Here is a 15521-nt window from a genome sequence, read left to right on the forward strand (position 1 = left end):
TATATTATAAACAATTTTTAGGCTATCCTGTTTTAGGTTTAAACCTATAATAACTGATACAACCCCACCAAAAGGGAAATAGCCCTCACCAGTGTAAACCTAAAAAACACTGGAAAAACACCTGCACAACCACAAACTAATGCCTTTCAAAGAAAGGAAAAGGAGAATGAAAGTCCTTATTTCTTCCTGAAGGTGCCAATACAATGTAACTTTGTTATACACGTAGCCGCAAGAAAGACTGTGATAACATTATTCTGCTTGAGCTTTGTTGTTTAAAGAGGTCTCTAAAATATTGTTTTTTTCCATTTGTTTTTTTCAGTTTTGTGGTCTTTTGTCTAAAGATGCAGGGTTTAGAAGCATGTTTTAAGTCTCATAATTTTATAAACTGTAGAGAATTAAAAAATATCAAAATCATATTTAAACTTTTGGCTAAGTTGGATTGTTTCACTGATGGGTAAAATGGCTGGTTTCATAAGAATCGTTCCCAATATATACCATATCATTTACCCACAGAGAATGGGTAAACCCCCTTCATACATCAGCCTCCTTTTCTAGAGTCAGTCTTGAAAGTAAGTGAATTTTAAGGGTGGGCGTAAAATCCGTTTCGCGGGTGAATTTGCGGATTTTCCGCGATTTCGCGATCCGCGAATCTCGCGAAATCGTGGTAAAATCCGCGAATCAGCGGGGACGAATTTTCAGCCAAGCAAGGGTTACAGCAGCAGGTGCAAAAGTTGAACCTAATTTCTTTATAACCTTTTACAAAAGGGTTACAAACAAATTAACTTCAACTTGGACACCTGCTGCTAATTGCTTCCTGGCGCCTCGTTGCCTACTTGCAACTATTCTCTGACCCTGCTCTGACCCTTGAAGCAGGGTCAGAGAATAGTTACAAGTAGGCAACGAGGCACCTGTCCAAGGAATTAAACCTCATCAGGAAGCACTTACAGATATAAAAAACAGGAAGAAGGGAGAGGATGGCAAATACACCCATTTTGAGTTGTCAGGACGGGTTAAACTAAAAGAGACCTTTACAGCACAATTTTCATATGCATTTTGCTAAAAATAAAAAGCTGTATGTTCTGTAGGGGCAACTCAGGAATCTGGCCCTTCAGAGATCCGGCCTCTTTCTTTCTCTCGTTCTCTCTCTCCCTCTCTCTTTCCCTCTCTTTCTATCTATCTATCTATCTATCTATCTCTCTCTCACTCTCCCATAAACGACTGCATGGGTAACTTCGCTATGCAAGCGGCTCGCGAACACGCAAAAAACCCCGCGAACATGCAAAAACCCCGCGAACACGCAAAAATCCACAAATTCGCGAATTTTGTGGATCGCGAATTCGCAAATCCGCAAATTCGCGGATCGCGAATTCGCAAAATTCGCCCATGCTTAGTGAATTTCCAAACACCCCAGACTTTTAACATTCAATGCAAGGTGTAGTGACTGGTATATGTGATAACCTGTCTAAATTGATACCCAAGCTGAAGTGATTCCCTGTAAGAGTTCCTTGCCTCTTGCTAGATGGTATGTTAAAAGCATCCTCACAATCTTAAGAGTTAATGAAGAATGCTATTGACTCTTTAGTCAATTCTGGTGCACTGCTTTATGTGTGGGAACTAAAACACAAATATTTCTCATTTTGTGCTTTATGTATTCTTAAAGAAAGAGTCATCCCAATTGTGTCATTTAGCTTGTCGTTCTCAGTCCTAGAGGAACTGAATGCTAGATTATCCACGTGGCAAACATTTATAGGATTTATACAGACTGATGATGCCAAAGGCAAGAAATGCGAGGATCTTTGGTTGCATATTGATAGTGATGTGGAAAAAAGTACACTCTACTGCATTCTTTGGTTTTTACAGGAAAACATGACTGCTGTAGTGGACAAAATAAAACTAGAGTCTGAAAACACCCTTGTCTACCAAGTGTTCAGCATACTTGGTGTTGATGTGAAACATCTCCTTCAGAGTAGGATGGGAGACACTGTTAGTGACTTTGGCACTGCAACATGTTCCATGTTGGAGTGGTTGCCATTTGGTAAGCAGAGAAATGCTGAGGAGCAATTCAGGAAGTCTTATTTTACAATGTATGAGATGGCTTTCAATAATGCATAGAAATGTCTCTTCACCAACCATGGCATTTGAACTCAATGAACCCTCACTGTATCTAGATTCTTTCTGTGAAGGGGAATTTTCTCTCGACTTTCAAAAGTGCAGGCTAATTTTTGACAGCTTCAATAACTCTGAGGGCACATGCACCAAATTCAGCACAATTGTTGCAGAACCTGTCCCAGAGAATCATTCTCTTCAGGTGCACCAGTATTGGCATGGAAAGCTATGTCAGTGGTCAGAGTTAGCAATTTGTGTAGTGGCTGTTTTGGTGTTGCCGGTCTCCTGGGCCAATGTTGGACAATGTTGACATGGCTTTTTCACAGATACATTTACAAGGGAAGGAATGACACTCTAAAGAAGTATTGTATGGTATACTAAATTAACTTTGATTTGTAAAAATGTATTTGGAGATCACACTGTACACACACTGCATATATATAATGCATCAGTGAAGAAAGCAATAATAAAAGCAAAATGTTCCATAAACACCGAAAAAACACTGTTTCTGTTGTTTTTAATGGCGCAAAATTGATAACCACTGTTTTATTTAAGGTATTGAAATCACTTGAAAGCACTGAAAAAAACACAAGAATTGACCAAAAATAGAAGCTGAAAACGAGAAAGACTAACTATTTTACAGAACATTTCTTTTGTCACCAGACGAAAGGGGTTGAAGTGTTCTTACTGAGGTACATAAATGCCATGATGAACTACACTCTGCTCAGTCTCACAAGACTTCATGACGAGGAGCTTCGTTCAGCAGCACTGGTTAATTGAAAGAGTTGATTTTTGCTACGTTTAGCAGTAACATTGCCAAATTGCTCAAAAGATCCCAGTCATGACAGGCTTGCCCGTTGATCTAAATCTGGAAGATATTATGTCTGATAATGAATGATTCAGAGAGGTTGGAGATCTATTCACCCCAGGATTGGAATTTACAGGGTCTCCCGGCACTTGATGCCAAATAGTGCAGCCAGAGTCTACTAAGAAGCCAAATAGTGCAACTGTAGTCTACTATCTAAAACAACCATGTCTTCGACCGTTTCTGAAAAGCAGTCCGTGAAGTACATTTTCTCAAGGTAGGCGGCAGGTCATTCCAGAGCTTAGGGCCCAGGTAGGCAACACATATGGGTCTGGTAACTCTCTGAGCCAAGCATAGGGTGAGAATAATTACTACTTTCCTTGCCAAAATCTGCATGTCCTAGTTTTTACAGTGCTTTCCCACAATACAGGAGTAGTAATATTAGTAGGTTAGATCTGTTTATAGTTATCTGTGAATTATTGTTTGGGGAATTAATTGCTCACCAGACACTGACATGTTGCCAACAGAATCATCTGCATGTATCCTTGGAAGGTGCTCAGCTGCTTTCCCCTCACTGAGGGTACCTGCGGTATTCGTGTTGACATACCTTCCATGCTTTTTCTGTATTTGGAATTACATAATTTTCTTGATGTTTTTCTTCCTATTTAATAATGGTACATGCTTTGTCCCTTACAGAAAGTGGGGAAACATAATTGATTAAAATTTCCTCTTGCAGGTTTGGTTTCAGAATTGTAGAGCACGCCATAAGAAACATGTTAGCCCAAATCATTCCTCAACTGCTCCAGTTACCGCCGTTCAACCTTCTAGGCTATCCCCACCAATGATGGAAGAAATGGCCTACTCTGCATATGTTCCTCAAGATGGACCTATGTTAACAGCTTTACATAGTTATATTGACAGTAAGTAATTTTGCATCAACCCTTTACTCTCGTTTTGCATTCTTCATAACCGATCTGGGATGACTGCCTAGCAGGGAGGACTGTACTAGGCTTCTCAAATGAATGCTGTTAGTTTAAATGTTAGACACAGAAGTAATAGTCTCCTCTATTGTGCACCAGACATTCCTGCTAGCCAAGTGTCTCAACTGCTTCAGCCCACTACTGATTTTTTTTATCAGTTGGATGCAGTGAAGGAGTTCTTGTCTTGTCCATTGGGGCACACTTCTCTGCATCCCCTTTGTAAAAGTGCATTTTTTCCAGGTTCTTGCATTCAGCTTTTCATTTCATTAAAAAATCCCTTCCTTTCTCTTCTACCTATGCTAGTCAAGATCAAGCAATGTAATCAGTGTGAAAAGATTTTTGGGAGTCTTGTATTAAATCCTGGTCACCAGAGGATGTGTCTCATTGGTTCCTGGGTCCCATTGATGTGATACCAGTGTTATCTCAGGATTGATACGTCTGCTTGGAAAAGATTGACAAAACGCAAGGAAAGTGCAGAGACATTCAAATCATACCATACAGTGAGAGTGGAGGAGACCGGGTACAGCTCAATGCAGCTCTGCCCCTCCTCCACATCCCGGTCATAGACTCAATACCTGCCATACGATGCGGCTGCAATGAACTCCCTACTGCCAACACAGAACCAGCTCCCGCGGCCAGGTTACGCCTCTACAGGAGGAGCATAATTTAAACAACAAGCATTGGCTCACTTGTATTTTGACTTTACAAATGCTGCAATAAGGCAAGCACTGTCAAATACAAAATACAAGGGAATTGGTTGCCGTCGCACTCAAGACAGTGTGTACAATGTTAAGTAACAAAATTAAACCAAGCACATGACAAAATGACAGAATTATCATAACAAAAGAACTCTCAATAAGTAGATCTTGGAGTCTTTAATGTTGTAAACAGCCAGCCGACACGTGTTTCATCGCACTCGCGATTCCTCAAGGTTTTTCCACTCGCCGTCTTGCACCTGAATAGTCAACAATTCTACACTGATGTGCGTACATACGGGCTGTGCACCCGTTTCTAACTGATCAAAAGCCTTCCAATCTTGTTACAAAATACAAGGGCGCCAACACCATATAATGCATGGTGAGGGAGTGTGAGCTGGGGTGAAGGTTGGGGAACAGGAGTCACACTCTACATGGATAAGAGATGGTGTACGTACTACATTTTACAGTTTTCCATGCCCACAAAATGCCATGTGCTGATCCTAATGCTGATTGGAAACCCTGTTGGCCAGTGCCTACAGGCAGTTGAACCACAAAATTCCATCTCTGTCTCAATCAAAGCCCTTTTCTATATCTGTTTTTAGGTGTATGTGCATATGTATGTATGTGCGTGCATAGTTTGTAATATGTGCTCTTACCAGACAGGGAAAGAGGTCTATAGGCGAGACCTAAAAATGGACTCCTCTACCTGATGGTGCACCAGTCTGAGAACAGGAGCTACATTTGGTGTAGAACAATGTGGATGCCATGTAAAATAGTTAAGGCGGAAACCAAGAGCAATACTGTTTCAATTGGCAGAAAACTCTCCGCAGGGAATCCTTTATAGAAATTCTGCAATCCTTCAGAAAAATGCAAGAACCCTTCCATGCTTTGCATAATTTACTATAGTCGTAGACAGATTTTCGAAGTGTACACCAAAGAAACGTGAAGCTCACAGTTCAGATATATTATTGAATAACTGAGACTTAAATGAATACAGAAGCCAAGACGAAATGTGTTTTGCTATGCTAAAGACTGGTCCCACACATGATTTAAGCTTCCATCCTAATCTGAAAGTCAATCCATTATCAATCCAATAATTTCAAGATTCTACTAATTCTATATTTTTAAGAATCCAACTAAAACCAAATTTAATCTAAACAGGGTTGTATGTTTGAACAACTACGGCCTAAACCACGAATTCCTTAAGCACGAAGGCTAAACAACGAGCAATGCCAAACAACGACATTGCTAAAGAGTTCCTAAACCACGAAAATGATTAGTTTCTACAAACTAGATTCTAGTGACATACAGTTCTAAGAGGTTTAGTTCTGGGAACATTTTTATGAACCCATTTGTGGATATCCATTCAAATGCATGCTTTAATATTGTCCTGCATTTCAATATTCCCAACATCAATGTTTTTAAAATGGTTATATTCCACGCTATCATAACGAATTTTTAAAGTTTTGAATTGTAACGCACTTGCGACATCTAGTGGCATGTCAACTGTTCTTGAGCTACATTTCATCTAACAGAAAAAAAAAAGATTTATCCACATTTTACTGAAATTTGAGATCGAAGATGAAGAAACAAGAACCTTGTTATTTATATAGTAAGAGTGTGTGTCTGTCAATTAAAAATTGAGGACCAAGCACGTTAGAGTAATGGGTTAAAAAAGACAGTGACTGACTAAAATATCTATGACTTTCTTATTAATCAAAACTTCCAAATGGAACAAAGCTGCTTTGGCTTATTAACCGCTTTATTTTGCATGACATGTAATCGCTTTTCTACACAAAATAATTATTTTGATTTTCGCAATAATGTAGAACAAAAGTTATTTTTCATAACGATAACTTTTTCTGTGCGATCCGATGCCTTACTTTTCTTTGTAGTATGTCTTGTTTGACGCTGCTTTAAATTGTGCAGGGGTGTTTTCCCCCTGTTTTTATTATGCATGGCAGAAAATTAAGTGGTGCTGGTTGGTGAAAGCAAATTCCAATGGTCGATGAGGGGTGGGGGGCTGACAGCAGTGACGTGCCACGCATTGTACCAGGTGGCGAAGAGTGCACAATGTCAGGCTTTGGCAGTCCTCTGCACTGCCAAAAGAATGATTCCAAGGGTCGATGATGGTTGGAGAGGAGTGACGTGCTACGCATTGTGCAGTCCTCAGTGTTTGGGCTTCGTAGTTCAAGAAAAGTCATGGTTTAGGAAAGTCGTTCTGGCTTCGTTGTTCAGGTAAGTAGTGGTTAAAACGTTGTTGTTAAGGAAGTTTCCCTCAAAGAACATATCATGAAAGAATTGTACGAGAACAAAGTAAATTCAGTTTGTAAATAAAAGCTACTTCATCTACATATAGAGAAATCTCTAAACATATTCTGAGACCATTAACATAGGCATAGACAAAGATACAGAGAGATAAAATGGGGAGCATAACCCCACATCCTTACTGATTAGGTGATTGACTATAATATCAGATATGTTGTGTAAACTACGTAAAAGACTGAGATACCACATATTTTCTTAGCATTCTTTGGGATTTCTCAAAGTATCAAAAGATTTTTGAGCCAGTGAACTAGTTAGAGAAAGCCAGTATCTAACAACAATCAAAGATGAATACTCAAATTCCAAAACCTAATTTATAGATCAAAATATTAATTTATAAATATATATTTTAAAAGGGAAATGAGAAATTTCATTCAGGGAGAGGGACAGTCTTCAATAGTAAAAATGGGGAGTGTTTCGCTTTAATTTAGAAGGGTATGTTCCCCAACTGAAAAATGCTGATACTAAAGGATAATCCCAATATCAGATGGTGTCCGAGTGTAAATAGTTAAAAATGCCAAAATAGTAAGGTAAATGGCCTGCCCTGTATTGCATGATGGCAAGCACTTACTTGATCAACATCATAACCACTCCCACTGTCTGAAAGTGCCACGTTAGAAGCTACTCTTCAAGATCGGGTGTAATATACCCGGCGCCATATTGTACGCTGCGTGCATGTAGAGAGAGGATGCAGTGGTCTACATTATCAAAACTCCGAGCCCTTCCTCAAAATACACTGTAGATTTTTCTAATAACATCCAATTCGAATTTTATTCACCACAATGCTTATAAGTCAGGCCCAAGATTACAAACATTTAAAAAGAAAAAAAGGAGGCCATTTTTTTAAAGATCAATTTTGTGTCAGAACTGTGATGACTAAATTCATTACATTAAAGTGCACCTTCCTGTTGTGCAAAAGGCAATACTGACCTTGGATCTGGCTCCGTCCTTCTAAGCTGGTCGCTTAGTGACTCTTGGAGACTTCCTCGCTCAAGCACGAATACATTTTGTCCATTAAATTGGTAATTTAGAATTGGTCTGAAGTGCCCTGGTCCTTGTCAAGACCTTACACAGTTGCTGCTGTCAGAAGGCCCTTAAACTCGAAGTATCACCCTCCAAACAAGATCCCTATGTAGCAATGGTAAATCCCTTGTTTTTAAGCAGCTCTGTCCATATACCATTTGATCAACAAGAAGTTTGGTTGGTCCCACCTCCTTTATCTACCACCTGCACCTTAGAGAAAAAAGTAGAATAATTGTGTATAATGGTGAAATAAACTACTGAATGTTTCTCTAGCAAGTAAGCAATTCAGTGTTGACACATCTATGTCTTTTGATAGTATGCAAATTGAAAGAACATTACAAATTCCACAGATTGTCTGTTCACGGAATTTACTGTGGAACATATGTACCAACGTTGGTACCAATGTACCAACGTATGGACTAACCATCGTTCAACAACTTCAAATTAACAAAGATACACTGGAGCCTACAGTGATAGCCATGAAAGACTCCATGTTTACATGCAGACATGTATTCCCCACGTACCAACCCCTTCCTTATCCACGATCCAGCGTTTAGCAAACTCAAGATGTCTTTCTTCTACTTTTCTTTACTTCCTTAATTGCTGGAAAGGACTATCCTGACTTTGGCCCTCCAATGGATCTGGCTGATCGCATTGAGGGGTGGGCAAACTAGGGTGTCAACTGTGTTGGTTACCCAACAAGCACAAGGAATTAGTAACAAACTTACACATTAGAAATTGCATTTTAATAGATCACCCTCAGGACCATACTATAAAGATATCTGATGGCAACGGGAAGTCCAAACATCCTAAATAAGTTTTGTCGGGCCAAAATCATGCAAATTAATAACTCTGCTGCCGGTACACAAAGCAAAAATAGAACTTGGTGTTCTAATAATACTATAACTATCGCTGCCATTCATTAGGAATCAAGTATCATATGCACGGTCTATGTTGAAAGAACATTAGTGAAATTTAAAATACTCAGACATTTGAAGTTTCAATAGTAAGTAATCATAAAAATGAAGGCACTAATCGGCATTTCAGAAAGTTCAGTGATGAGTCTCAGTATGCAACTAAAGATGCAGTATACAACTAGACATTAAATGTAGTCAAAAGGAAATAAATCTCGACAGTCCCCAGAGGAAATAATCTAGTAAATCAGGCTTAAGGGAAATGTATCAGCAGAATTTTGGGCAGTTATAGTTCGATCTGGGAGTTCAAGTAAATTTCGCTAGGCAAGGGGTTCCTGCCACCAGTAAGGGGAAAGTCCACAATGTTCTCTCAGCTGGCATTGAGTCTGGTCAATAGCAAGGGAAGGAGAACCTTGAAGCTGGCAGACCAGAGAGGCTAGCAAGTACACCAACATGAGTTCAAAGGACAAAAAGCTAAGAGGGACAGCCGCTTGAATGGGGAGACAGAATATGCCAACGTGCGTTCTCCTCTGTGTCTCTCCTGCATTCTGTCATGCCTCTCTGTGCTGTCCACCTCTGCCTCTTCCAAAGAAGCATTCAATAAAGTAGTTGAACAAGTCCAGAGATGACATTGACTGACAAACTATTAATTCAATTTACATGAAGTAGTCATCAGCTCACAAGGTGCAAGAGTGCCAACATTCGCATATTTTCCTACACAGATCATGGGAATCAATTGTCTCTCCTGTGGTTAATTTACAAAAGTCCATTTATTGCTGGAGTTTCCCATGTGTCAGTAGCAAAAGTTAATGCCACATAGTAGTGTCAATATTGTATTGCAATATTTATCGACTTACTCCAGAATACCCTGGAAAAGAACAAAGTTAAATGATTAACTGCTGAAGTAAAATTACTTCTCACAGACTTCATTAGACAGTGCCTAAAGAATAAAGACATTAAAGGACAGCACATCATAATTAATATATAGATGAATATTTAAATATAAGTAGGTGTGATTGAATTAATATATTTTCAAGGAAGTCAAGTGTCCTATATTGGAGAGCACATCATAATTAATATATAGGTGAATATTTAAATATAAGTGGGTGTGATTGAATTAATATATTTTCAAGGAAGTCAAGTGTCCTATATGGTCTCATGAAATTATTCAATAATGAATATGACCTACTGCTACATTTTCAAAGTGTATACATGTAACCTATAGACCTACATTATTATTTTTTGTTTTACAAAATCTAAGACACTTTTAATATCAAGATTACGTGTGGAAACTGCTTTCTAACTAGTTGCCTATTCATTTTGCACCAACTTTTCAATGTCAATGGTGCATTACAATAAGAGTAGAAATGATTTTCTATTATACGATTATATATTTCTATTTAGTATGTTAACCCACACATTTGTAAATGAAGCTCCTTAATGCATCAATATTCAGTTGCCATATACAAGCTGTGTCGTTGGGAGCCCAGACCCAGTGGTATTGTTCGAATCCAAATATTCCACAGCATCTATGGATATCATGAGGAGTATACTAAAACTTTGGGAAATATTAGACAGAAGAAGATTTCCACAAACTATTTGAAAGTAAACCACTGTTCGCATACACCAGGGCCAGTAATCTCAAAGAACTATTGACAAAAAAGAAAAGCGAAAAATTGCAAAAAACAGGAACATTTAAATGTTGGAATTGCATTCATTGCAATAATGCTATACTGGGAGATATACTTTCACATCCACAGTCAGGAGAAAGGATCCTCTTACAAAATCAGAGTACTTGTGATTCAGAGAACATAATATGTCATCAAATGCCCCTGTGGGCTGTTGGATGTCGGAAAGACTGAAAGGAAGATGAAAACACAGCTCTCAGAAAACAAAATCAGGATAAGAACAGGCAATGTAACATCTCCACTGGCTACACATTGGAAAGAAAGTAGTCACACGATAGCTCAACTTAAATTTCAAATCATTAAACAGGTGGCCAAAATACCTGGAATTGACAATTCTAAGAAACTTCTTCAACGTGAAGTATACTGGATCAAGCGTTTGAAAACTTTAATTTGTCATAGAGTCCTGTCTGGTTTAGAGATGTCGTGTTTCCTCTAAATACGTTCTTTTCACCCTAATTAAATTTAGTTAAGACCAACATTCTAACATTAACACAACATTCACATTTAGATGTCATTATATATTCATGTTTATTATTTATTTAATGCTAAGTACTAGGAATGTATATCATGTTATATTTTCATTGATTGCACGAATTGAGATTCAGAAGTAATGTAACTACTTAACCTCTTCCATGCTCATGACGAGCTCAGCTCGTCATGCAGTACACTGGTCGTGTGCTCCTTTCTACGAGCTGAGCTCGTCATGAAACAATGTATTTCAAGGATCTGCAGCACAGCAGAGAAATCTCCCTAGCAGCGATGAGGTTAAATAGTCCTATGTTTATTACAATTGATAAATATCATGCCAGAAGGCAGTAAATTAGTCCTTTTTTGATTTTAGGTCTTTTTGAAATCCACCATTTGAAACACTCTTGAATCTGTCTACTGGTAGAATTAGTCCTTTTTTGATTTTGCCAGGATCACGATCCAAAGAGCATTATAGTTCACAGCCTGTGAAGTAGCCGGTTCGTTATATAAACATCGTTTAGAAGGTCGATTTTTCCTGGTTAAGATTCATAGGGGTATATTTTTAAGGAGAGATAATTTGGCATACTAGTTGTGTATTCGCAGAATTGCGTGGTAAATACTAGTTTAGATATTGTATAAAGGCACACTACTTTTGGATTCTTGAATAACTCGTCACTCTATTAAAATTGATCTATTTAATATGTGACCTAAGAATATGGAAGCATTATTTGCTTCTTTACGGAGCTCCTTATTGAAAATTAGTCTGATTTTTAGTTTCATGACCCGAAGTCAATGATCATGTGACACGGAAGTATGTCTTCAATAGTCGATTTTTGAAACTGTCATGGCGATTCGGGATAGCGTTGCGCACGGAGGATTATACACGATAGAAGCGGAGTTATAGGTAAGGAATCCTTTGATGCACAGAGAGGCAGCACTTTCGATCTTGTTAATTTCAAGCATCGCAAGAGAACTTAGTAATGACGGGTAATTTTATTGATTTAGTTCTCAGATTATCCGTGAACACTCATACTGGGTGATCTACAATTGAATGCGATTTTTAGGTGAGAGAAAAGCCATCATGTTTTAGTTTAATACATGCATTTTGGAGTTTGTGTTACTGGTGAAGGGTTTTATAATATTGCAGTTTCACCATTATTGAGGAATTCATTGATCGCCCCATCTCGATAAGAATTCACTAAGTGATATGAAGGTAACTTGTGCAGAGGAAGTGATACGCTTTATCAAATAACAATTTAACTCTTTGGACCAGAGTTTATATTTTGGTTTATTTTTCAGTTGTTTCATTTAGGAAAGAATTAAGGACTTCAAGTAAGTTGTGTTTCTATCTAGTGTGACCCACAGGTGTTGGTGATTGGGCATGACACGAATTGGTTTGGACAGTCTAGATTCTAGTTATGAAAATAACATCTTTCGAATGATTTTGTCTTATTATATATTTTCTTTAACAGCTGTACCCCTGAAGAAGAGACTAACGTCTCGAAATGCATTGGGTGTGAAGTTAAAATGTATATATTTTTTTGTATGTATGTAAAACATTGTATTGTATAACGCAAGTGAAAAGTTTTTTCATGTAAAAAAACTTTAACAATTTTGATGCAAAGATAAAAGATAAAGTTCATGAATAAGCAAACGAGAAAATGGACTGAACTGGTTTATTGTAAAAAATATTTCACATGTTGGTGCATGTTGTAGTCCCAGTCACCCTGGTGGAACTGGGCCTCTAAAATTCGTTGTTATTCATGTTCAGTAGGCATTCACCACAACATTGCACACGTATCGAAACATAGAGCTAAAATTGAATCTGAGTGCGCTAGGTGCATTCCTATTTTTTTTTCGCTGTACAGGACTGCCATTAGCTTTCTGCTCTCCACTTAGGCAAAATTGCTCCAGCATCCATTATACCTTCTTTCAACTAACTTCTCTTCTTTTGACTATAAAGTTGCGTCATTAAGATAGTTCACCTCTTAGTTCTAACAAAGGGTCTCTTCTTGCACACTCCCTACAATCTGACCCCAAACTAAGTTGCGTCATTAAGATAGTTCACCTCTTAGTTCTAACAAAGGGTCTCTTCTTGCACACTCCCTACAATCTGACCCCAAACTAATGAAAAGAAAGCTAAAGTAAATGCATTTAAAATTACACAAACAACATGACTAACAACCCTAATAACTTTCCTTGAGCATGGGGTGTGCATTTCCTGTTGTCTCATTCTCTTTACTACCTTTTGGGTTTGTACAGAGGGAATGTACTGCTGCACCTTCCCTCAGCTGGGGAAAAACCAAAGTAAGTTGCCTAAACATACGTCTTTATGTGAATATGTTTCTCGCTGTCTCCTGCCTCTCCACACCCAGGTGAAATTTGTGATCTTTATTTGGCAAATATTTGTATTCAGGAGCAACACAAATCTCCTTCGGAAAGTTTCATGGATTCCCATTCGCAAACATTGCAGTGTGTTACCGAACCTTCACAGGAGACATGTGGTCCTAATGTCAGTGGATCACACTGAGCCTCAGAGTTGTATAAATCTTGGTGAATTTTAAAAGTGAAGAGGCATCCATTCCTGATCCATGCATTATTAATCCACAGTTTTGGGGCGCAACAGGCCAGTGGAATCAGAGGAACTCCATTCTTTGAATGAATTTAGTTTATACAGAGACTGCAACTAGAGCAGTTTATAGCAAATGTAAAGTGTACTGTTGGTATTCTAACTGATTCTACTATTTCTTTTGTAAAACATCCCACCGGTCTATTTTCGTTGAAGGAGCAGACTGTTTAGTAAATTATGATTACGAGTCTATTTTTCCATATGCTTTCATGAATTCGACAATTTAGTATCTAGTTGATTTTTGGAGCCAACTAAGTGAAATGCATCCATATTCACAGCTTTGACAGCAGGTTAAGACGTTTACATTAAGCGTACAAACCACTCATGATTTCATTAAAGTAATCTTAATGCACTTCTCAGCTGCCAATATAGCTATCTTTGTAAAATGGATGTCAATTCAAAATGAGTAGATTTCTGTGCAAACTTCAAGCCAGCTCTTGCTTTGGCAGTGGCCTGCTACCTTTAAAGTTACTAAAGGACACTGTGTATTCCTTGTACTACTGTGGATGGCTACCATCAATTCAGTTTTTAAAACATTGTCATTGCTTTTTGTTTTCTCCACAGGTTCCCATGTTGCTGGGTATCCTCGCCGTCATGCAGAGGGCCCAGAAGCCAGATATGTCAGCTTAAAAAGGACAATGTCCAACAGTTGTGTGAGTTTACTTGTTTTCCTTGGACATTTTCTGATGGGGTCGTCTTCCCCTTGGCTTTGTAGTTCCTAGTGCATAAAGGCTTTGGATTGAAGTTTTGATGCTTCTGACGAAAGCCTTTCCTTGTGCAATGCTAGCATTGCCTGAATTCACTTTAATGTCATCTTATTGGCATATTAAATACTCATGCCGATAATCCAGAGGAATATCACACTAATTATTCTGTACATGAATATCCTTAGTAGAGCTCTCCTGAAAAGAAGGGCAGTTAGTTTAAGTGTGTGCCTATCACATATCTTGGAAAAAGTTAGAGGCTAGATCTGAAATAACAGAATGCCTTTCCGGAACCAAATTCTTCTAAGAACCCTTATGAAATATAAACACTTTGAAACCAATAGGGAGCCCACTAGTCCAACAAAGCTGCAATTTTCAGATCCTCTTAGCTAGTCCGATAAGTGAATACAGCATACTCCTTAGTCATGGAATCAGAATTAAAGGTTTCATCCCAACACTTCTATAATGCCTAGTGGCACTCTGGTTTAGGATACATGCTGAGGGAATGGTTTCATAGTTTTTGTATTCTAGGTCAATTCTTCCTCTGCAAAAAACCCTGAATCTGGTACATTCATATAAGGTCAGCTCTTCATTGGAAGTCTGTAATTCCAGTTTTTAGTGGGTCCCATTCAAAAAAATAAATGGAGCAGTTGTCAAGAATTCCTAAATTGACTCTTGTGACATAGGTCCTTTTGAAATTTAGGAACATCAATAGTGACTTTAAATGTACATATATTTTTGAGTCTAGTGAAACCATCCTTTTGTGTTCAGTACACACACTAGGCTTTGCGGAAACCCTCTTCAATCCATAATCTTACTTTGTGAATCTCTCCAGACATTTGCTTGCAACATGTCAATCACAGCTTGGATCAGCTATGGAAGTATTTTAAGCTCGCTGTCCTACTTTTTTGCTCTTTTGGTGTATCTTTCTGTCACTTAATATTTGTTTTCATTGGCATGTGAGAGGGACTAGTTCATATCCGAAAATTAAAACTCAATCACATTTTTTGTATGTTTCAATTTTTTTATCTCGTACATGCATTGTATACAAAATGCAAACCGTTTTTTGTTATCCTATTGCAAGGCAAAGAACATGAGTTTTTAGGTAAAGTAATTTCTAGGGACACCAGGGGACTCTGCCTCGAAGTTTGATTAAAAATGACTCAATCTCACCAGTTACT

General features: G+C 38.2%; 1 protein-coding gene across 3 annotated transcripts in view; it reads left to right on the plus strand.

The window, feature by feature from the left end:
• The window catches only part of LHX8 (LIM homeobox 8), a 172541-nt gene that overhangs the window by 136428 nt on the left and 20592 nt on the right, over positions 1-15521 (plus strand). For all 3 annotated transcript variants that reach the window (XM_086936281.1, XM_086936287.1, XM_086936283.1), the window contains 2 exons: positions 3648-3831; positions 14201-14289. In XM_086936281.1, the coding sequence (XP_086792407.1) occupies positions 3648-3831; positions 14201-14289 (273 nt within the window). The remainder of the gene's footprint in view (positions 1-3647; positions 3832-14200; positions 14290-15521) is intronic.

The sequence above is a fragment of the Lissotriton vulgaris genome, chromosome 1_1, assembly GCF_964263255.1.
Source record: "Lissotriton vulgaris chromosome 1_1, aLisVul1.2, whole genome shotgun sequence".
Lineage (NCBI taxonomy): Eukaryota > Metazoa > Chordata > Amphibia > Caudata > Salamandridae > Lissotriton > Lissotriton vulgaris.